The sequence below is a fragment of the Quercus lobata genome, chromosome 6, assembly GCF_001633185.2.
Source record: "Quercus lobata isolate SW786 chromosome 6, ValleyOak3.0 Primary Assembly, whole genome shotgun sequence".
Taxonomy (NCBI): Eukaryota; Viridiplantae; Streptophyta; class Magnoliopsida; order Fagales; family Fagaceae; genus Quercus; species Quercus lobata.
Window position 1 is genome coordinate 19,965,971 of NC_044909.1, and position 24,299 is coordinate 19,990,269.

The 24,299-nt window shown below is 34.2% G+C and overlaps 2 protein-coding genes across 6 annotated transcripts; both read left to right on the forward strand.

The window, feature by feature from the left end:
- Positions 1-7,065: 7,065 nt before the first annotated feature.
- Positions 7,066-13,277, forward strand: LOC115994859 (protein NPGR2-like). 5 transcript variants are annotated; one of them, XM_031119160.1, is made up of 7 exons: positions 7,066-7,152; positions 7,236-7,429; positions 7,952-8,315; positions 9,657-9,909; positions 10,381-11,597; positions 12,053-12,206; positions 12,697-13,277. In XM_031119160.1, exons 3-7 carry the CDS (start codon positions 8,061-8,063, stop codon positions 13,011-13,013), a joined length of 2,196 nt encoding a protein of 731 aa, XP_030975020.1. In that variant the 5' UTR covers positions 7,066-7,152; positions 7,236-7,429; positions 7,952-8,060; the 3' UTR covers positions 13,014-13,277. The 5 variants fall into 5 exon arrangements, with proteins under 5 accessions (XP_030975020.1, XP_030975021.1, XP_030975022.1 ...); XM_031119161.1 differs by having other exon boundaries at positions 7,072-7,429; positions 8,030-8,315; XM_031119162.1 differs by having other exon boundaries at positions 7,072-7,429; positions 8,035-8,315.
- A 3,454-nt stretch (positions 13,278-16,731) lies between these two features.
- LOC115994918 (translation initiation factor eIF-2B subunit beta-like) lies at positions 16,732-23,937 on the forward strand. Its single transcript, XM_031119259.1, has 11 exons — positions 16,732-16,967; positions 17,081-17,144; positions 17,437-17,591; positions 19,046-19,315; positions 19,605-19,734; positions 21,048-21,155; positions 21,278-21,380; positions 21,471-21,596; positions 22,078-22,271; positions 22,552-22,644; positions 23,655-23,937. Exons 2-10 carry the CDS (start codon positions 17,092-17,094, stop codon positions 22,640-22,642), a joined length of 1,230 nt encoding a protein of 409 aa, XP_030975119.1. The 5' UTR covers positions 16,732-16,967; positions 17,081-17,091; the 3' UTR covers positions 22,643-22,644; positions 23,655-23,937.
- The last annotated feature ends 362 nt before the right edge of the window (positions 23,938-24,299 follow it).

Below are 24,299 nucleotides of genomic sequence, written 5' to 3' on the forward strand. Positions count from 1 at the left end.
CGGACTTTCAAACATCCTATTGTTATAGCGTATGGTTCAATCCTTAGTTTTTTTTTTTTTTTTTTTTTTTTTTTTGAGAAACAAACACGCACACAAGGGAGAGAGAAAGAGATTCTAACACAAAGGCACATTATAACTCTACTCAAAAGCCATGATAACTTTTAAGGAGCTTAATCCTTAGTATAAAGATGTAATGTTTAGTAGTAAACTTTAACATGCTATATATAATAAAAAAATTTAGGCCTCCTATTAAAAAGTTCCCTAAGGGCTCATGATAATGAATAATAAATACAATTAATTTTTTTCACTTTCTAGAAACCCTTAACAAAAATAAATTTGTATTTGTCATTTTCTGTTAATTTAGATGGCAACATGAGGTATTAAACTTGCAAAGTTGCCATTTAATCCAAAGGCCAAAAAAGACACCTTAGGGTTTGGATTAGTTGCAAACTAATCCCATGTGCTATCACATTTGAATTATTGATCCATGAGTTTTAAGAATTGTCCCAATGGCAACTTGGTGTGCACATGACCTCTTTACTAAAAAAAAAAAAAAATCATTTAAAAATAACACATGCACATAATTGATATGGGTGAGTCAAATTGAACAATTTTTAAATTTCAGAGGCCAAAAAGACAAAATTGATAACATAAGGTACCAGTTTGCAACTGACCCAAATCGGAAGGGGTCTTTTTATATTTGACCATAATCCAGAATACAAGAATGTAAGAAAAGTTGGTAAGGTAAACTAATAATGGCCTTAACTAGACAGAAGCTATTTTGTCATTTATTGTATTTATTTGTTACATATTTATTTAAGAGCACTGTAGTTATAGTCTAGTGAGAGCATTCCCATTAAGGATGCTAAAAGTGCCATATGCTAAATTTTAGCACCAATACACCAAAAAACCAACTCCATCAAACATTTCAAATCTCAAAAATTTTGAGATACTGCTACAGTGAGATTGTATTAATACAACCTCACTGTAGCACAAATCTTAAACCAAAAACTATTTTTTTATTCCAACAATAACTGTGCGTGTATTTGTTTTTTATTTTTTCCTTCTTTCTTCTCTCTCCTCTCTCACTTTCCTCTTCTCTCTTTCCCGTAACTTCTTTGTGGGTCTGATGGGTCTCGATGACTGCAAGTGGGTCTAGGTCCGACGGTGGAGGGTTTGACGGTGGTGGGTCCGGCGATGGTTGGGGTTGGTTGAGATCGTGGGTTGAGTTGGTTGAGGCTGTGGGTTGAAGATCGGGATTGAGGATCGGGGTTGAGGTAAGGATCGGGTTTGCTGGGGTGGTGGGTTTCGTGGCGGTTTTGTGGTGGGTTTTCTTTTTTTTTGGTGGTTGGGGGTTGAGGTTGTGGTTAGTGGTGGTGGCTGTGGCTGTGGCTGTGGCCGTGGTTAGAGGTGCTGAGCTTGAAAAGCTCAGGTCATGGAGGTTTTGAGAGCAAATATTAGAGAGAGGGAGAAGCTTCTCGGTTTGTGACATGGGTTTTTTTTTTTTGGTGGTTGGGGGTTGAGGTTGTGGTTGGTGGTGGTGGTTGTGGCTGTGGCTGTGGTTTATTAGTGATGAGCTTGAAAAGCTTAGGCCATGGAGATTTTGAGACCAAATATCAGGGGGAGGGAGAAGCTTCACCGGGTTGAGAAAGATGGAAAGACAGTGGGAGAGAGAGATAGGGGGAGAGTGAGAAATAATAAAAAATAATAAAGAAATAATATTTAAATGAAGTGTTAAAAAAATAGAAGTTTTGATGTAAGAGATATTGTAAAGTGGTGTGTTATATGTTATAAATATAGGTTTTGAGATGGTAAATGCTAAATTTTTTAAAAGTCTTGATAAGAATGCTCTGACAATATGCTCTCCTTTACGAGGAGAACTAGGATTCAAATAATTCTTCCATCATTGTTGTAACTATTCGATAATCAAATAAATTAGGCTAAAATTCATCCCTAAGCTTTACAAGAAGTTTGGTTTTCATCCCTAAACTTTAATTTTTTTCCCCCTAAACTTTTGTAAATGAAAGCTCAAATATTGTGAAACACTATAGCAAATTTAGACCCCCAATTTTAAATTACGGCTTAATTACTTTTACTCTAACTTAACTAAGTGCTGAACAAGAATAAATGAGTCGTAATTAGGGGTGGCAATTTGGGTTCGCGAGTTGAGTTCTTGTTGTGTCGAGCCATGAGTACTCTGCTATATGGGTTAACTCGAACCCGACATGTTTAGTAAACGTGTCAAGAATTATCAACCCTAACTCGACCCGTTTATTAAATAGGTCGACCCGACACGACATGTTTAACCAATTTAATTGATAAGTCATGTAAAATTCAATACAAATGACCCATTATAAATTTCCACATTTCTAAAATTAAAATACAATTACAATCATAAATATAGTAATATACATAAAATTACAACAAAAAATTAAGCAATAATAACAAAATTTAATATATTTATTATCTAAATGGGTTAGATGGGTTCACATGTTGAACACGAACATGACCCGTTTATTAAACGGGTCAGTCGTGTCAATCTAAATATGACCCGAACTCGTTTAACCTTAACCCATGACTTGTTTGTAAACGGGTTAGTCATGTCAGGTTCGTGGGCCGTGTCAGATTTTGCCACCCCTAGTCATAATAAAATTGGAACACTACTCTAAGGTATAAGCATGTACAATAAACAATAAATGTAAAGCTTAAAGAGTAAGGAAGAGAAATGCAAACACAAGATAACATTGAGATGTGTTATCGAAGAGAAAATTGAAGTACTCGGTGAAAAATCTCTCCGCAACCTTCCAAGCCGAAATCGATTCACTAGTGAATAAAGTTAAAGTACACGAATATCAAAAAATCCTCCAAGCCAAATCTACCCAATGTACTTGAACCCTTCAAGTTCTAGCTACTAACGGGTTTCACGGAGCCATGTTTTCACTAGTTATCTGGATCCCGTAATTAGCTCCAAATTGCATCCGCCACTTAATGGCTTCTTCTAGTGCTTCCCATATTCACCAAAACTTCTCTTAACACTTAGATTGGGTGAGGTAAGTGTTTGAACTAAGAACCTCTCAAGGATGTGTAGATGGAGAGGTAGCAGTAAAGGAAAACTTTAGAAAAAATGGTGTAGATGATTATGGGTATACAATCTCTAACTCTTAAGTTTTTAGCTAGGGTTTTTTCTCTCAAAAGTTTCTTAGAAAAACTCCTTACAATTTCGTGGGTAATGAGGGCTTATATAGTGTTGGTAAAGGTATGAGAAAAAGCACACTCAAAAAGATCTAGGTAAAGAGTTTCGCAGGTCACTTGCAACTTGGCTTGAGTTGTAAAGTGACTCAAAATCCAGCCTGGCAAAGGGACTCTTCAAATTCTAGCATGTGCTTCTTACATGGCCTTTTGCAGGTTAGCACTCGCAAGCTAGTCGCGAATTCTTCATCTTCACAGAACTTCACCAATCTCTCTCACACACAACCCTTACATTAAATTTGACAAAAAATACAGGAAAATGATTAAACATAAATACAATCAAATTTGACACAGAATTAAAGCTAACATAAAAATATAGTTGTAAATTACAACTTTATGGTTAACATTTTACTTTATGTCCTCTCATTCATATTTGTTACCTTTATCCTATGTGGCCTAACAAAAAGCTAGTATGTTATTTTTTTAGCATTAAGGGTTCGTTTAGATATCGCTTATTTTGCTGAAAACTAAAAATACTGTAGTAAAATAATTTTTAAATATGTGAATAGTATCGTGAGACCCATTTTTAATGAAAGTTTTGTTGAAAAAAAAGGTTTGGGGTCTCGTGAATAGTGTACGGGACCCACTGAACAGTGTATAATCACGTGAAAACTGACTTCTTAAAAAAAATATAAAAAATATGAAACGTGAAATGCAATGACGTGGACGTATATCCAAACGGATACTAAGTGATTTGGCTTAGACCAAACTTCTTCTTTTTTTTTCTTTTTTTTTAATTAAAAAAATGGTTGACCAAATGGCATCTAACAGTTGGTCACATGTTAGAAAAAGGCCAAAGTAATGCTCACTCAAATCTCCTCTTTGCTGATGATAGCTTGATTTTTTGTCGAGCTAAGGAGAGTGAATGCCAAAGTTTGTTACAGGTATTAGCCACATATGAAAGAGCATCGGGGCAGCAAATTAATAGGGCCAAGACTACAGTTTTCTTTAGTAAATCTACATCAAGAGAAATGCAAAATCTAATCAAGGATATGCTTGGAGTTACAGTGATACAACATTATGAGAAGTATTTGGGCTTCCCCTCTCTTGTTGGTAGGAATAAAAAGGAGAGTTTTACTCACATCAAGTAACAAATATGGAAGAAATTACAAGGGTGGGAAGCTAAGCTTTTATCTCAAGCGGGTCGAGAAGTTTTGATCAAGGCTGTTGCACAAGCCGTACCCACCTATACTATGAGTTGTTTTAAGCTTCCTATTACTCTATGCCATGAAATAGAAGCCTTGATTTGTAGGTTTTTTTGGGGTCAAAGGGGTGATCGTAGAAAAATTCATTGGACCAAGTGGCAAGACTTATGTAAACCAAAAAACCAAGGTGGTATGGGGTTTAAAGACCTCGCTTTGTACAATGATGCATTGCTGGCAAAACAAACTTGGAGGTTATTACATGACACTCAATCCCTTTTTTATAGAGTGTTCAAAGCCAAGTTCTTCCCAAACTCCACGATTTTGGAAGCAAAATGTCCACAAAGTGCATCTCATGCTTGGAAGAGCATAATCAAAGGAAGGGATGTGATAAAACGGGGTGGGCTATGGCGTATTGGAGCTGGATATTCAGTGCAAGTGTGGGGTGATAACTGGCTACCTAAACCTGGATGTTCGAAAGTCATCACACCAATGGCAAAGGGTTGTGTGACAACTAGGGTGGGAGACCTCATTGACCAAGAGAATAGGACATGGAATGAAGACTTAATTGATAGAACTTTCTATGATTTTGAAGCCTCAACGATCAAAAGCATCCCATTGTGCCGATCCTTACAAAATGACATCCTGATCTGGCCTTTTAATTCGGACGGTGTATACTCGGTCAAGTCGGGTTATAAATTTCTGCAAGATTCATGCCTAGCCCGCCAACCAAGTTCTTCAACGCCAAACCCCCTGCAACAGCTCTGGAAAAAGCTTTGGAGTCTTAATGTCCCAAATAAGGTGAAGCATCTGTTATGGCGAGCTTGTAAGGACTCACTCCCCACCAAAGCAAATTTGATGCAACGTAAAATCGTCCCCAACAACTTTTGTGAGATTTGTAAGCAGCATGAAGAGGACACACTTCATGCTCTGTATCACTGCCCCGAATTATAGAGCATATGGACGGCGACTCCATCCTGGAACCAAGCTACCTTCAGGCAAAGCACATGCTTCTCTGACTTTATTGTTTCTGTTTTTGTAGGTCCGAATGAACCCGAGCCTCTCATGGTGGTATTATGGAACTTGTGGAAGCGTAGGAATAACCTTCGCTTGGGCAAGCCTACAATACCTCTAAATAAGGTACTGGAGCACTCTCGGGAGCAACGGATTGAGTCCTACTCCAGCCCCTTAACATCAACAACATCGACGGCCAAGCAACCAGCTAGGTGGACACCGCCTCCCGATCATTGGTACAAACTTAACTTCGACAGTGCCACATTTGCCGACAAAGATACAGCAGGAATTGGGATCGTGGTGCGCAACAGTGACGGTCTCGTCATGGCATCCCTAGCACAACAAGTCCCACTGCCACCTTCAGTTATAGAAGTCAAGACCCTAGCTGCAAGGCGGGCTCTAGAGTTTGCTTTGGAGCTGGGTTTTGAGCGGATCATTCTTGAAGGAGATTCTGAGTCTTTGGATAAAGCTTTGAAGACGGAGTGCAGTAACTTTACAACGTACAGGCATCTAGTGCAAGATATTCTTTTCCTCAGTACACACTTGTCTGAGTTTAAAACATCTCTTGTATGTAGACAGGGTAATAATTTAGCGCACTCATTAGCAAGAAAATCGCAATATTTATCACATATGTCAGTCTGGATGGAAGATGTACCACCAGACCTTTTATCTGTACTAGAGGCTGACTTCACTAGCCTTCATTAATAATACAATGGTCTCTTTCTCAAAAAAAAAAAAAAAAAAAAAAATCATCCTCTCGTTTGGGTATCACTTCTCCTTCACCAAGCTCAACAATCTAACCAAAGGGCTCAAAATTGACACTATTTTAGACTCAAAATCCTCTAATGTATTTGACTAGTAGTGTAAAAATAGCGGTTTCTATAAGTGAAATGTTAGTAAGGACCAAAATTACAGTAAGTTTAAAAAAATACGGACCAAATGAAAGGTATGAAAACTTGAGATCAAATAAAAAATTGCTCATGTTAATGGATGCTCTAAGGACAATGATTAGTTTTTTTTTTTAGAGAGAGTTTCAATTTATGACATTTGTTCCTAATGATAGCTTTTTATTATCAGACTAAGATACTAATCAGTTTTTAATGTAAGCGGGAACAGAACTCCAGATTTCTTATACAACCATTAAAAACTTTATCAGTTGAGCTAACTGGCACCCATAATAAAAACAATTGTTAATAAACCATAATAAGAAAATTTTAATATCATTTTTATGAAAAATATAAAAAATTATCAACAACATTTATTATTTGAGTTTGATAAAATAGTGTAATTAAATGTGTGTTTAAGGGTTAATTTGTTTTTTTTTTTTTTATAAATATTTATTATTTAACCCTTTTCTCAATAAAATATTTTTAAAAATAGTTTCTATAACATTTCTCGCATAAAATGATGGCCAAGTGTTTTTGCTTAAAATTTAATGCGAGGTATGAAGTCAACAAATTGAACACAACTGGAAACCAAAAAGAGATTTTCTTTTGTAACGTCAAGGGGCCGGCAGTTGAGTAGTTGACCACGCAAGGAGGAAACTGGGCCCCGCTACATTTCCTTTCCATTCAGATTCCAGAATGACATTTTTTTTCTTTCTTTAATAATAAAATTTAATATAATAAAGTATAAATACTGCTTCCAATTTAGACTAAAATAAAGATTAAACAACACAAAATAAAAAAGTTTAAACAAAATCTTTCTTCTGTTCACACATTCACAGCTTCGAAAGCAGAATTAGAAGGTACATTTCATAATTTAATGCACAAACTCTGACTTGTCTCCGTACTGTTTGAATTTTGAACTAACAATATATCAAAAGCGTAGAAGAGGCAAAGGAGCAGTGAGTTACAAGAAATACAGGCTCAAAGTCATAAAAAGAGAGCAAAAAGTCATTGCAGCTTTGGATTCTTGTTTAGCAAGAGAAAATCAAGGGACCTTTTTTGGTTGTAGGAACTGGAGAGATGCACGGTGGTGTTGATGTCTGGTGGGCTCAGTCAATGCTTTTTCTTAACCAAAAGGTACTTTCTTAAGATGCTGTTTTAATCTCTTTTGTTCTTTCTTCTAAGTTGTAGTTGTAATGGGTGTTTCCTTTTCTGCAACTTTAGCTTCCATAATCATATTGCTTAGCTGTAATATCTTGTGGCTTGTATTTACTTCATCTGGGTTGTTGTTGGATTCTTCTGGGTGTTTTTTTATACTCTAAAGTTTCTTCTTTTATTCATCTTTGATGGGCTTTTGGGGTACTTAAGGTTTCTTGTTTGCGAATTCTGATGGAGTTGTGAAGTGGGGTTGCAGAAATTTTGGTTGGTTTTTCATGTCATTACATAATTTGGATGTTCGAATCCTTGATAGTAGGATTCTGAATTGGACTTGTTTATAGCATAAGCTTCATAACATAATTGAATAGGAACCAAAAAGAAAACTTGTTGAAAGTTGGAATTTTGGGATAGTTTCATTTTCTTAGTTCATTTTGATATATATGGAATCTAGTACTCTCAAGAATTCACTGGTTGAGCACTAACACTCTGCTCATTATCTAGGAATTTATGTGCGCTTATATGAGCTGGGGTGTTGGGTAATTTCTGGGTTCTGATTTATAGTTCTATGGTTGATGCTAGTTTAGAAGAATTTCAAGTGGATTGATCCAGTATGAGACTTAAGAATTGGGTGAATAACGGAGTAATTATCATTCAAGGGAGATTGCAGAAGATGATGAAGTGTATTTGTTCAGGTGAGCAATTGAAGGTAGATGAAATGGTTCATTCATCGGAGTCCTTAGCAACTCGGGACTATTCAGCAAGTGGCTATTCATCCCGAGCTGGTGAGATGGAAACAAAGGTGGACAATAGCAACATTGAAGAAGCAGAGTGCTCTCTTCGTGAGAGTGGTTATCTGAACTATGAGGTTAGTTATACCTATTTTTGCTGATCTCTTGCCTTTTCTGTTGTATTTTTGTTTATCTGTTATATGTAAACTAAGAGCCTGTCTGGTCATACTAGGAAATTTTTTATGGTTACGTTTTCACTTTATATGATCTTCAATGAACAAATTGAGCATTATAATGGGAAAATTTATAGATATGATTTATTCATTCATTGTAGTAAATACTTCAACCTGTTTTTGATTGCTCCATTTAAGATATGGATTTAAATTATATGAAAGACAAAATGAAGTAGTCAAGTTCATACGAACCAAAAAGGCCATAAGTCTTTGTTTTACTGTTATTTAGCTGTACATTTGTAAAGTCATTTTGAGGTGGGAGTGACTCTGACAATGAGAATTCCTTAGTTGGTTTATCCTGTTTTAGATAGATTTGCCTTTTTTTTTTTCTCTGGATGGTCATTGGTTACAGTTATATTAAGGGCAGTACATTGTAATAATAAACCAAATGAATTCTTTTAAAAAAAAAAATTGGCAATTCCAATATTCTATGGTAAAGATAGCTCTCCAATGATGCCTGAGACTATAGTATATATGTCTAATTTGAAGAGATCATGAACACAATAAAATTTTGCTATGCTGGAATCATGGAATCTCTACTAAATTTGTTGAATAATGGATTTATTTTGTTCCATGAAACTTCAAAAATTTGTTGTGTTACTACAACCCATTCCTTCACCTAGGCATTGGTTGCAGTGATGCAACGTCTTTTGTCTATTGGTTGAGTACTTGAGTTGCATGGGAGTGGGGTTCAGGGGGTTCAATTAGTTCATGACATGTGCTATTTTCCATGTAACTTGTGATCTCTCCACTGCATTTTCAATGGATGTATCCAAAGTTGGGTGGTTGAATGTATGATATTTTATCTTTGATCTCCATGTTTTCCATAACTGAAGAACTAGTTATTTTGGGCATGTTGATCTACTAGAACCAGGACTTAAACAGGAATGCTATTGCTCCAAATAATTTCTTTCATCGATATTGATAATGTACCAATTTGATTTTCAGTAACTTGGTTATAATGGCCCATTCATACATGACATGGAAATGAAAACATGTGACTCAGTTTCTCATAGGAGTTAAGTCCCTTATATTTATTGATATGATGTAAATATATTATATGCTTTTCCTTGAGATTCTTTATAACAGGGGCTTCTTGAAATTTCAGCCAATGTCCTCATATCTCTAGTTTTTGCATGGTTATGGCTAGACTATATGGTATTCTGCAATCTGGGCTTGCTTTGAATCTTTTTAGAATCTTCTTTACAAATTTTTAAGGCTAAGAAAAATGTCTAACTTCTTTAGGAAGCAAGAGCTTTATTAGGAAGGCTTGAGTATCAAAAAGGTAACATAGAAGCTGCACTTCATGTATTTGAAGGAATAGACATTGCTGCAGTTACCCCCAAGATGAAAGTCTCCATTTCTAGAAGATGTGAATACAATAGACGCCATTCACAAAGTGATGCTGCCCCACTAATGTCTATGCATGCTGTTAGTCTACTACTTGAAGCTATTTTCCTCAAAGCAAAATCATGTCAGGGTCTTGGGAGGTTTGGAGGTATTCCCTCCATCTCAATTTGATTTCCACTTCCTGTTTATCTTTCTTCTCCTTATGTTGTTTCAATTATCTTTCAGATTGTCTTGTACATTTTTGGACTCATGAACTTGCAACGAACCAAGCAACATTTTCTTAACGGTCATTTATATTTAGAGGTCACAAGCGTACTGAATCCCATGATCAGTTTTCTTTACTAAATTAGGAATTTATGTATTGTGTAATAAATCGACCAGTATAAAGTAATTATTTAGGTGATTTGTGCATTACAAGTTATCCCTCACCCCCCCCCCCCTCCCCCAACCCCCCAAAAAAAAAAAAAAAAAAGATTGTGCTTGTTGTGGGCTCTCTCTCTCTCTCTCCCTCATCTTCCCTGCCAAGGATCACATAGAAATGAAAATTTTAAGGTTTCTGAGATGGTTTGTTTATAAAATTACTGCATGGCTAACCTTCCTTCCTAACCCATTTTCACAGAAGCTGCTCAGTCTTGCAAAGTAATTTTGGACACTGTTGAATCTGCATTACCAGAAGGCTTGACTGAAAACTTAGCATCAGATTGTAAATTACAAGAGACTCTAAACAGAGCTGTCGAATTGCTTCCGGAGTTATGGAAGCTTGCTGGGTCTCCCCAAGAAGCTATCCTATCATACAGGAGAGCTCTACTTTATCATTGGAATCTTGACACAGAAACTACTGCAAAGATAGAAAAAGAATTTGCCATTTTTCTTCTGTATAGTGGTTGTGATGCAAACCCCCCAAATCTTCGTTCACAGATGGGAGGCTCCTTTGTGCCAAGAAATAATTTAGAGGAGGCTGTTCTTCTGTTACTGATTCTACTAAGAAAATTTGTTCTTAAAAGGATTGTATGGGACCCATCAATCATTGATCACCTTTCTTTTGCCCTATCTGTTTCAGGGGAATTGAGGGCCCTAGCTCATCAGGTTGAAGAATTGCTTCCAGGGATCATGGATAGAAAGGAAAGATATAGCACTCTAGCTCTCTGTTATTATGGGGAAGGCGAAAACATGATTGCTTTGAATCTTTTGAGGAACTTTTTGCATGATAGAGAGAACCATGATTGCATACCAGAGTTATTACTGGCTTCAAAAATTTGTGGAGAGAATTTGGTTTGCATTGAGGAAGGGATTAATTATACTCACAAAGCGCTTTCTGGACTGCAAGGAAAATGCAGCCAAGTGTTTAGTGTTGCAAACTGCTTACTGGGTGTTCTATTGTCAGGTAAATCCAGATTGGTTGCTTCCGATTCTGAGAGGATTTTGAAGCAGTCTGAAGCAATTGAAGCACTGGGAACTGCTGAGAGAACAATGAGAGAAAGAGATCCAAGCATTGTTTTTCATCTTTGTCTAGAGCATGCTGAACAAAGGAAATTGGATGTAGCACTTTATTATGCAAAGCAGCTGTTGAAACTTGAGGCTGGCTCTAGTGTTAAAGGGTATATCCTTTCGGCACGGATATTGTCAGCTCAAAAACGGTTCAGTGATGCAGAGACACTAATTAATGCTGCTTTAGATCAGACTGGGAAGTGGGATCAAGGAGAACTGTTGCGAACTAAAGCTAAGCTCCAGATTGCACAGGGTCAGTTAAAGAATGCCATAGAGACATATACTCATCTTCTTGCTGTTCTTCAAGTTCGGACCAAAAGTTTAGGTGTTGGGAAGAAGCTTCTAAAGGTATGGTGTTTGGTGGGCATCCACGTTAGGTTTGTGCCCTTGTAATTAAATGTTGAAATATAGAATCATGTTTTCATTAACTTGAAAATGTGTCCAGATGGACCTTCTTTTCATTTATTGAAACAGCTTTGCATATTTCCTTCTGTGACTAAGAAAATATTTTACAGTGAAACAAAGGAGTGTAAATTTTGAAGCATATATGACATGTCTTTTTATAAAGAAATTATTTTCCCTTATATTTTGGTTAGGAATTTTGATTTGCTATTCCCTATTTGTAAAAGATAGAGAATATGTGCAGGCTAAGTATAAAAGCCTCTCTTTTTTTCTTTTTCTTTTTTTTTTTAAATAATGGAAAGGAGATTAGCTTAACTTTGATCTATGCACCCAATTATTATTCCCAGAAGACCGTTTTGAGGTAGCAAATGACCTACTTTTGTTACAATTTTCTCTTACAGAATAGGAGAAATCATGACAGAAGCTTAGAAATGGAAACGTGGCATGATTTAGCTAATGTCTACACAAGCTTGTCACAATGGCGGGATGCTGAAGTCTGTCTTTCAAAATCCCAGGCTATCAATCCTTATTCCGCTTCTAGATGGCATTCAACAGGTAAGTTCTCATTCAATCACTACTTTTATATTTAATTTGTATATATCTTGAATTTCCTCTTAGCTTTTATGTTCTTATTTTTTAGTTCCCTTCTACTCAATAGCCCTTAGAGACATGGGACATGGTGCAAATTGCTTCATTTTAGAATGATGTCAAGACATGGTGCCAAAACTCAAGTTGCTTGATATAGAGTAGAACTGTATCTGGAATTATTTCTCGTTAAAATTGCTATCAAAGTCTTTTTTTTTTTTTTTTGATAATTCGATAGTTATAATAGGGGAGAAGGGGGATTTGAATCCTGGATATTTTCACTGGAAACACCAAGAGGTACCAACCAGTTGAGCAACAAGGCTCTTGGCACTATCAAAGTTTAATCAAGTCTCTCTTCCTTGAGTATTTTGAAACAATCTTATGGGGTGTCCACTGTTCATATGCAAAAATATTTGATTATATTGTTGATTAAGGAACCTAAAACTTGGTGACTTGTTAGGTTTACTCTATAAAGCCAAGGGTCTCCACCAAGAAGCCCTGAAATCATTCAGGAAAGCATTAGATGTTGAACCCAACCATGTTCCAAGCTTGATATCCACAGCATGCATCCTTCGAGAGCTCGGAGGCCAATCATTGGCAGTTGTGAGAAGTTTTCTAACTGATGCACTTCGACTAGACAGAACAAACCCTTCTGCCTGGTACAATCTTGGGCTTCTCTACAAAGCTGACATTGGAGCAACACAGCTAGAGGCTGCCGAATGCTTTGAGGCTGCTGCGCTTCTTGAAGAATCCGCGCCAGTTGAGTCCTTCAGATGACCAAACTACACGCACACTTTCTCTATGACCCATGTATTATATTGTAGATTAGACTACAATTTTTATTTTAACTTGATGATACCCATTATAAAAAAGAGCCAAAGGAAATAGAAGATGTTTGATAATTAAATTGCTTCACTTGAAATGTTATTAGCATCTTTTACCCTAGCTATGTCTTGAGGTTTATTGATGAGTGGACTATAATGAATTTTGCGTTATTGTTGTATGATGAACATTAGAAGGGAACGTATTTTGCATGTTCAATTCACATTCTAGTTTAGGAAGTTCATGAAATCTCTTCTATTGACCTTTGCTGTTCTGTCATCTGTGGCACTGACATTAACAGTACTTCTCGACTCATTCGAGTTGGTCCACTTCCCATGTAAAATAACTGGTGCAGAACATGTTAACAATCAGATATTAGAGCTCCATCCTTAGGGAGATGTATAAGCTTCATATGATCATAACTGATGCAAACTGTTAGCAAGGATTTCAACTCAAGGGAGGCAAAATTAAAAGAAAAGATTGTAAGTTAAATTAATCTAAAAAATAGGAATCAATACTAATAACAAAATAAATAAAAAGCTATATGCTAATATATTTGTCATACAAAAGCTAATGTAAAATTTTAATATATTTTTTCATAATTTCAATTAACTATAAATATATATTTTATATCATTATAATAAAGAAAATAAAATAATAAATTCATTGCTCATAACTATCAGATTAAGAGATTAGTTTAAATACATAAAGTTTAAACATATAACTTGATTTTTCAAGAAAAAATTTAAAAATAAAATTAATGTAAAAAAGTTAAGAATATAACAATATACCTGTAAAGTTGAATACATACCTCATTGTTTTGGTTGCTTTTGAAAATTTTTAAATACTTCATTTTTATAATTAAAATGGGGATATTTAAAGTTTTGAACATTAGAAATACCAAAAATGCTAATTGAGTTATATAGTTCTTGAACCAAAAAAAAAGATACTTCTAATACAATATTAAATGAATAAATATAGGAGTTTTTATTTTATTTTATTTTTTATTTTAATTGTGAGACACCTATTTCAGTCCTTACTTGCGGTTAGAAAGGTAGAATATGTGGGAAGCAAAGAGTTTTAAGTAGGAATGTGGGACCTACTAATTGATGTATGAAGTTTCTAACTGGTGTACAGCAAAATTGCAAATTCTGCAATAAACTTTTTGTTTTACTGAAATGCAAAAGACTTGTACAGCTACACCTCTACACTGCACTATAACTCGACCCCCCTTTGACAGCGCTAAGGGTTCACGTCACTGTCTATCTAATAAATATCAATTCAATATACCATTTTGATATATTTTATGGAAAAAGTTTTTTCCTAAATTGGTTTGGAATATATATATATATATATTTCTCCGCTATAAGGACTGATAAAATCATAGTCACATAAACTATTTTATGAGTTATGACTTGTTTATTTAAATTATTATGTGAATGGTTTTATGAGTCAACATAATAGATTAGAAAAAATTCATCCAAATTAATTTGAAGGAAAACTTTGTTCATTCTATATTTTATATGACATTCATGTGTATTAGTACATCTTGTTCATTCTATTTAGACACCTCATTTTATAATCTTGAAATAGTTTTTTTTTTTCTTTACAAATATACCCAAAATGTAAAATGATCATTTTACATGTGAATAAATTCCCAAAATTGACCTAGAGGTGAATTTGGTTTGCAATTTTCGTTGATGCAACATTTACCAAATTATTTTAGATACGATGAATTTAAGAGCCAGCTTAATAAGATTTTTCATGGGTGCAACACATTAAAAAAAAAAAAAACATAACTTTATTATTATTGAAAAGCATCCATAAAGAGATTACAACTTCTATTATTATTGAAAAGCATATGTGTAAAGTCAATCCAATATTGCAAGGAGCATTGATTCCAAATGACAGTAATATCTGGACGTCACATGGGAAATTTAATGATGTTTATTCAGACCTTTCAAATCAATATCTGCTATAAATTAAATTCTATCACATCAGAGCATGCAAATGGCAAAATAAAAGCTACATTTTTTTTTTTTAAGAATGCGGTTTCAAATTTTATAAAACTAAATCAGTCAAAATCTGCTAAAAGTACATCAGCAACTTGTGGTGGAACATTTTCCATCCACACCGAAATACCATCAATAGTTTTTGTGTGTTTTGCTAAAAAATGAACAACTGAGTTTCCTGACCTACGAATGTGAAAGAAAGAAACGCAATTACACAAAATTAAATAGTGCTTAATAGAAGAAATTAGATGATCAAAAGAAGATATAGATTCCTCTTTACTTCTTAAGGCTGAAATAACCACCTCCGAGTCTCCCTTGACAATAAAAAAGGGTAGGTTGAGGTCCATGGCAAGGATAAAAGCTACATGACTGTCCATGATAAAACAAATGCAAAAGTACCTGCATTAATTTCATCAAAATAACTCAACAAGCCCCACAAGATTGTAATATTTTTACTAGCTAAACCAAAACAAACCATATACATCCACAAGAGCAAGCTTCATAGACAATATTATTATTAAAAAAAAAAAAAAAAAGCATGTGATATAAGAAAGAAAATGATATGCTTCCTAACTCAAATCTGACTTGGTTTTACTTAAAAAAAATTATTTTTATATATATTTCATTTGTTAAAATTAAAAGAGGATGACCGTTTTGTTTCGTCTAAAAATATACCTATTAGATAGGAGTATTTACATACTCCTTAAGCAATGCTTCCGGCCCTCATAAAGAGAGTGGGGCTCACACTTTTTGTGAGACTTGAAGCACTGATCTAAGAATATGTAAGTTTCGTCTAAAAATATACCTATTGGATGGGAGTAATTACATACTCCTCAAGCAATGCTTCCAGCCCTCACAAATAGAATGGGGCTCACCTTTTTTGTGAGACTTGAAACACTGCTCTAAGAATATGTAAGTTTTAAGTATAGTAAAATTGGTTGAAAATTGTAATTAATTTTAGACCAACTCTACTCCTTCCTTGTCATCTATGCAAACTGGCCATAAAAGCTAAATAAGAGCGTTTTGTATTTCTTAAAAAAATTGATAATTATAATAGGAGTGATTTGAACTCTGGACGTTTCTTTAAAAAATAAAAACACACCACTTTCCAAACACAATGTCAATCAATGATATAAAATTATCATATTCCAAAGATAAAATTTCAGCAAACAAAATGTGCACATAAAAGAAATAGTAAAGTAGAGGAATCGGAGAAAGTGGAAGCAATGTGTCGCTTATGAGGGAAAGAGCGGTTGGTTATTGACATTGGTTGGTGTGGTTAGTGTAGTTTCCGAATTGGAGAGGTATTTGGATTTTTGACTAGGAAAAAGTTAACAAATGCTCCTAGTTTAGAAAATATTTTTAAAATCATTTTATGAAAAATATAATTAAATTTTTTTATATTTCTTATGAAAGTAGTATCAAAATTTTTTAAAATAATTTATTAATAATTGCTTTAAAAGCTCCCATTAACATGATAAAATTGGCACTTGCTATTTGGGTGGGGGTGGAGGGCTGCATAGTATTATCATGGTTCACCGGTGCACCCGGTAACCTCTCCTGTCCTAAAGAGAGAATCACAACCGTCAAATTGAAATACCTTTGTCTTTGTCTTTGGTTACTATAAATAAATCAGATATGTCAATCGTACACCCAATAAAATCTCAAAAAGTTTTATTTTTATTTTGTTCTCAAATTGGCGCCACACAGAAAATTCTAATTCTTTCTCAGAGTCAGAGTTTGCACCGAAATAAGGATTTCTCAATGTTGAAATAAACTTTTTTTTTTTTTTTTACTTTTCTTTTCTTTTCCGCTTTCCTTTTGGATTTTTCATGCTACTACTTGGTAAACCCTATAAACCCTACACCACACGGTTTTAGGGTTTTGTGTTACTCAGGTCGGTAATGACTTATGAAGTTAGTTTATACTTTATATATATATATATATTATCATCTTCCGTCCTCTTCTTTCTTATTGTTTTCCGAATACCCATTATTTTTCTCTTTTCAGGTATCTTCAATATGGTAGACCTTCAAGGACTAGTCAATGAGCTTGTCTCCAAGCTAAGAAGAAGGTAATGTTCTTTTATATATATATATATATATATATATATATATGTGTGTGTGTGTGTGTGTGTGTGTGTGTGTATATTAATACGTGGGTATGTACGTACGCTTCGATTCTTGGTTGAACCTTACGACTTCGGATATTATAAAAAAGAGGAAAAGAATATATGTGGTCTACTTTTACTAACTGATAGTTGGCTTAAAAAAATTGAGGCTAAGGTTTTGTTGTCGTTGTTCTGAGATATATATATATATATGTATAGATGATGATGTTGTTGGGTTGTGTGATGATGGCTGCAGGAAGGTTGAGGGTTCGCGTGCAACAGCTCGGCTGACAGCTGAGTTGCTTCGTTCAGTGATATCGCAATCGAAACTGCCGGCTACAAACCAGCCCGCCGCTCTCATTGATGCCGTAAGGGATGTTGGAGGAAAATTGATTGCTGCTAATCCCATTGGTAGGTCTTTTTTAATTTCTGTTTTGCTGCTTGAGATTTTAATCTGCACCAGAAGGAGAGGGTGAGTTTTGCACTCCCTCGTATATTGGGTCCTACTCCTACAAGTACACCCATTAGTATATAATTTATAGTATGATTTTGAAGGTTAAAAGTGTGTTTTGAGTTTAAAAATGCTATTTTGCAACAAAAACTCATCATAGCTTTTTAAAGAATCCTTAATGATGCAACCAAGCCACTTCTATAAGGAGTTAAGCCATGCTTTAAACCTGAAACTCTAGTATTTTATTAACTTTTGCTTTTGAAACCTCCTTAACCAGTGCTGTTAAAAAGCCTTCTTATATTAAACGGGTTATTTATTTTTTTGGAGATTTTTTCTGCCCTTGAATATTAATATCCAATATTTCGTATTGCTCTTATATAATTATAAGATTTTTTTTTTAATAAAAAATTCATCTCTATTTTAAGTATATTTGTTAGATCATAGTTGATAATTTGTTATTTGAAATTATAGATATCATTATAAATTCTTATAATATGTTATCATTGATATGGCTTATTTATTTACAGACAACTTTCTATAGTTACAACATCATTTTCACATACTTTTTTTTTTAACCTTTTTATAATTTAAAAAATAAAAATAAAAATATCTACAAATATGAGATTAAGGTTTCTTAAAAATATCGTAAGATGATAGTGCTAGAATTGTCAAGCTTGGTGGTCAGTGGTGTACATTGGCTGGTCTAGATCCCAAGTTTCCATATCACTCCTTAACTGTTTTGGACGCTTCATTAAAATCAATGACTCAGCTGAAAGACAATTTTGACCATTTGTCAAATTCACACAAAAAGAGTCAAAGCTTAGATTAGAGCATGCCTGTAATTCTAGGAGCATTGTAGGAAGCTTAGGTTATGAGTCTTTGGATTAGCCCAAAGAACACATTCCTAAGAGAACATGTTGGAATCATGTGTTCCAATTTGTAAAATAGGTCACATACAAGAAATCATGTCAGGTAGATATTTCAAGTAAGTTTAGGACTCCCTACGAGAACCTTTTTCCCTTCTACCCAATTTTAGGAGTAAATAGAAAGATATTGTAACTAATCTTGATTCATTAAAAATAAATGTTACCACTTAAGGATTTAAGTGCATATACCTATGAATTATTTGCATGTACTTGTTCATGCTTGTATGCATACAAATATACATTCGTTTATGAATAACAACTTGAGTAGTCTCAACAACTTGGATTAACTTCTTGAATATGTATACTTCCACATGCCCATTCGTTTGCACACACTTGTGTTATAGTTGCCTAAAGTTGATACCAATTGACTTTGGTTTTTCCTGTCCGCGATATATTTGAAAATTATGATTCGAAGTTATGCTCAGCTCTCTTACAAAAAATTTAGCTTGTTGCAAATTGATGAAAATTTTCTATCTTTTGGATTGCAGAGCTTGCTGTTGGGAACATTGTGAGGCGTGTTTTGCATATTATCAGGGAGGAGGATCATTCGAATGCAAGAGATGCTGTTGAAGGGTTTAGATTATCTGTAGGAGGTGATAATGATTATATAGTTGAGCAAGATCACCTAAATCTATCAGTTGCTGCTCAAAGTTCTCTGTGTCGACCTTCATTGCATTCCCTTTTAGAGCGTTCTCCTAACTCTGCAACAACTTACTTCACTGCTACTTCAGAGGATGATTCTGAAGAGAAAAGAAAATGTAAGCTATCACAGTGGCTTGTATTCAATGAACTCTAATTATGACATCAAATCAAAATATGAATTACGTTTCTAACTTTGAGAGATTTTTTTTTTTTTTTTTTTTTCTAGGTAATAGAATTTTATTGAAAAAATGAACATTGTATCGTATTCATGATGATAAACATTCTGGACATGATATATCATTGTTGATATATTACCTTGAGTTTACATAAATGTTAAAAAGGCATTATTGTTGTTTTGATTTAAAAAAAATATATAATCCAAAAAAAAATTATATCCTTTTTCAGCATTGGATCCAATTGCAAGGAGCTTGGAGTTTAGGCGTAAGGTCATCTCAGCAGTTAATGATCTCATTGAAGATATAAATACCTGCCATTTGGTGATTGCAGAACTAGCAGTGGAGCATATACATCCCAAGTAATTACTATTTAAACTTGATATTATCTTTCTCCATCAAGTAGCTTTCGTTAAATCTTTAAATTTACATCCAGAAACATTTTTCCCCTCTATTGCCACTTTGAATATGTTTATAGATGTTTTCTTTTCTGCTTATTTCTCCTACTGTAATAATTTTTTTGTATCTTGCAATGTTTGTTGCTCCAAACAAGATATAACAGAGGGTTTTTAATTTGGTATTACTCCTAATTATTTTCTTCTCTTGCATTTTCAGGAATAGTTCTTTTTTTTTTTTTTTTTCTTTTCCCCCTCTCTTAATTAATACCAATCAAGAAAGTCATAAAATCAAAACTTGGCTAGGCTATGGATCTCCTTATTCCTAGATCTTTGGACATTAATTATACTAGAACAGAAAATATTATGGATGTCTAACATCAAAACTATTTCTGCAATGTACTTATTTATTAGATAAATAGCCGCAATGAGTTGATCTACCAATAATTTTTCTCTAAACCTCTTGAGAGAAGCTATTGATATGCGAGAAGGAATGATGGGGGAAAGTAAAATATGTCAAAGAGGCACATCAATCATAAGCCAAAAGTAATTTCCAGCCCCCTCTAGGGGCCAAATGAGATAGCAGCTTGTCCTATTTTTACATGCCTGAACAGGTTTTGTCTGGATGTTTACAGGATTTGTACAAAAGCACAAAACTAGGCAACCTTGCTAGTTGGGTGTTCATGAATCCTCTTCAAGAAGGAAGCCTTCACTAAGACTGTTGATTGATCTCTTCTATTCCGTTAATTATATTCTATCATGTCATTTTAAAGTCTGTCCCCTGAATCTGGGTGGTACAATGCATCCCCAAGTTTTAGGAGATAGCATTTTATATGGATAATGTAGTGGCACTAAAATTTCAAATTGCATCAACCATGGTTGGAAAGTTTATGTGCCCATATCATCATTGGCAAGTTCATACTTTAGAGAGCTAATCAATCCATAAATAGAAAGCTCCAACAAATCTATATCACAATATGATCTGCATCAATGAAACTATATATTTCATTGTTTTCAGAATACCCTCTTTCAGCTTTCTGACTAGAGTAGATCTAAAAACCAGCTGTAGTTTTTCTATTTCTAGAAATCTTTCTAGTTGAAGTGGAGCTTTGCTTGATTTTTAGTCTCTCTAATTGGTTTTCACATATGGCTCTCTTTGTTAAAATTGTTTAGTCATTTGATAATCTTTCATGTATGTTGCAAGTATTTGTTGTTTATAGGCTATAGCGGTTTAGTTTTTTCATTCAATTGAAATATTCTTTGCCTTGTGATTATTACAGTGAGGTGATATTAACTTTCGGTCATTCAAGAACAGTGAAAGAATTCCTATGTGCTGCAAGGGAGAAAAAAAGATCATTTGGGTTATTTGTTGCAGAAGGTGCTCCAAAGTTCGTACTAGACACTATCTATCTTTACCACAAGAAAGCAATTGTATTAGTCCCTTTTTAGCTTAAGACCGATTTATTTTACTCTTTTTGAAATGATTTGTTGCAAATTGGTCATTGATTAGGTACCAAGGGCATCTTCTTGCAAAAGAGTTGGCTGCCAGAGGTTTACAAACAACAGTGATTACTGATTCTGCTGTTTTTGCCATGATTTCCAGAGTGAATATGGTAATTATTGACTCTGGAAGCTTTTTCTATTCCGTTATGGCTGTTATTGGAAAGAATTTTAATTGTTTAAACTAAAAATTGTCATAAAAGGTAATAGTTGGAGTTCATGCTGTGATGGCCAATGGCGGGGTCATTGGACCTGTTGGATTGAATATGGTTGCACTTGCTGCACAAAAGCATGCCGTTCCATTTGTTGTTGTTACCGGTACTCACAAGGTATGATGGTATGATAAAACGCTGTTCATTTATTGAAAGAATGTGTCTCACACGGACATCTTATTGCATAATATTCTGTATTACAAAATTACAATTTCCATCTGACTTCTTTAGTCATAGTGTGATTTTTTCATAATCCATAAAATTCCCCCTTAAATATAAGTATCAGTTTTTATCTTTTCATTTCAAATCATGTTGTAACAACTTGTTTCAAGAATTCATAGGAACACCTGGGCTGTGTTGTGTTCTATTGGCACTTAAGAGCTCGAGTCAACTTATGTCAAAACTTCTTGAACTTTTGTTCTGACTATATGGTATCAAGTCCCATTCAAATTTTGATATGGACTAAATATCATATGCAGCATTTTTGAATAGGATGTGGAATATTTTGAATTATTGATACCAAAAGGTACATTGTTTTATTTTCTACAAAAAAGCTTTGCTGATTATGATTTGTGTAATGCTGCCTTGTTTATGACAGTTGTGTCCATTGTATCCAAACAACCCAGAAGTCTCGCTGAATGAGATGAGATCCCCATCTGAAGTATTGTCTTTCGAGGAATTTTCAGATTGTATGGATTATAGAATTGGCACTGGTGCTCCTCAACTTCATGTTGTCAATCCTGCATTTGATTATGTTCCCCCAGAGCTTGTTAGTCTTTTCATTACTGACATGTAAGACTGTTTTCCATACTGCTAGTATTGAGAAACTTTCAAACACCTTTTTCCTTCTTGTTTTAAATGTTATTTTCTAACTTACCAAAGAAAATTTTCTTTCTGTAGAACTCATGTTCTGAAATTATCAAATATATCTATAACTAACTTCTTTTTTCATTCATAAATATGATTAAAAAAAAAAAGTCTCATCCTATTAAATTATTTCTAATATCTATGATACTTCCTATGTATGAAATGTATTCATTAATGCCCTGATTATGCTTAATTTCTTTTGCAGAGGAGGGTATTATCCATCATATATGTATAGGCTTATTGCTGATTATTACTCTTCTGATGATGTGGTTATACAACAGAAACCTGCTTCCTAAAAGTAAGTTTTCTTGAAGCCTCAACCATGTTGGAAGAGATTTTGATTATGTCAGTCTGCATGTATTATTTATGTGTTGTAGTCTGCATCAAATACTCTCTTCTTGTAATCTAGATTTGATGATTGTAAGCAAGAATCCAAATATCAAGTACCAAAACTTTCCCACGGTTTGCTAAATGATTTACATATTACAAGTATTCTTAGAAGTTAGATCTTTAAGATTTTAGTGATTTGGTTAGTCTATGGTGAAAACCAGTACCTTATAATAAACCGTTCATGATTGTAATCACAATTTTCAGTCCTAGTGTTATTTAATCTGGATTTGATAGGGGGGATTATTGCTTCTAAAGAAATGGAAAGCCAAAAGCAGCTCTTTTCTGCTTATCTGTATTCGTTGAACCTCATATATTACAAACTTGATAAGTGTATATCAAGACTTAGCTATACCAGTACTGACTACTGAGTCAGTGCATGGGAGATATACCTAATGTCAATGCCACTACAGATCGCAAGCTTGGTATTAGCGTCAATTAATTCTAACCATTTGTTTCCCTTGCAAAACTCTAGATATCAACAGACCTCAATGGGATTGTACTACAGACACCAACCATAAAATGTAAATTCCTCAAAAAGATGAAAAACAAACTGTACACAGGATACTTCTCTTATGAAACTTCACTGCATGCCATGTACCTGAATTCTCAAATTAATAAGCCAAGATTAGTAGCAATCCAATATATATTTCTTGTAGTCCATTAATGTATTTAATTAAGAATACAAGCAATAGTATACTAGATTCATCAGAAATTCGCTATTATGCATGCTCCAATATTGTTAGGGGTATGGCTTAACATTTTTTTATAAAGCCGCGAGTAGGGGCTTGTGATCCTCAGGCAGTATTCACAAACAGATCTAATTTGGGTGTCTTGAGTGACAAAAAAAGTTTTAGTTTAACATAATCTTTTAATGTTAGTCATATTTTGATATGTGTTGATTGTTTGTGTCTGGTGCAGATCAAGGAGGTGATACTAATTAGCAGACAGAAAATTAACAGGAATTTGACTACCATTATGATTCATGATAAGTTTATGTTAGGTCCAAATTTCATGGGCAAAGAGAAGCCCCTTGTTAGTGGGGAAGAACTACAGGTTAAAAGCATAGATAAAACTACAAAAATTGATGTTACTGTTAATAAGGATGAACTAATGACCAAATTCATTTGTAACAAATACATTCAAAGTTTACTAGAGATTTTCAGTCATTTATGTAATAGTACAATTGCTTTTCAAGTTTTTATTTTTATTTTTTGTTAAAGATTGAAAAAGTTATGCACACACCTATGAGTTTTGAATCCATGGCCTCACCCTCAATCTTACTCTACAAGAGAAGGAGATGGCATTTAAAATAGAATTAATTAATTGCTTTTCTATGAAATATTAACCCTGTTTCTCTTATTTTATTTCAGTGTGAGCCTGTAGTTATGAATAGTCCTGGCCTTTCAATACATGCATTAGTAGTTACTTGTTCTTATCTTTAATCAAGCTATGAGTGGGCTATACAATAAGCAGTCTTCTCCCATTCAAATCCCTTCCCTCTTATGCTGTACATGATCTTCACCTTGCTAACGGGTAGAGATACCAATTACTACTTCAGAGAGA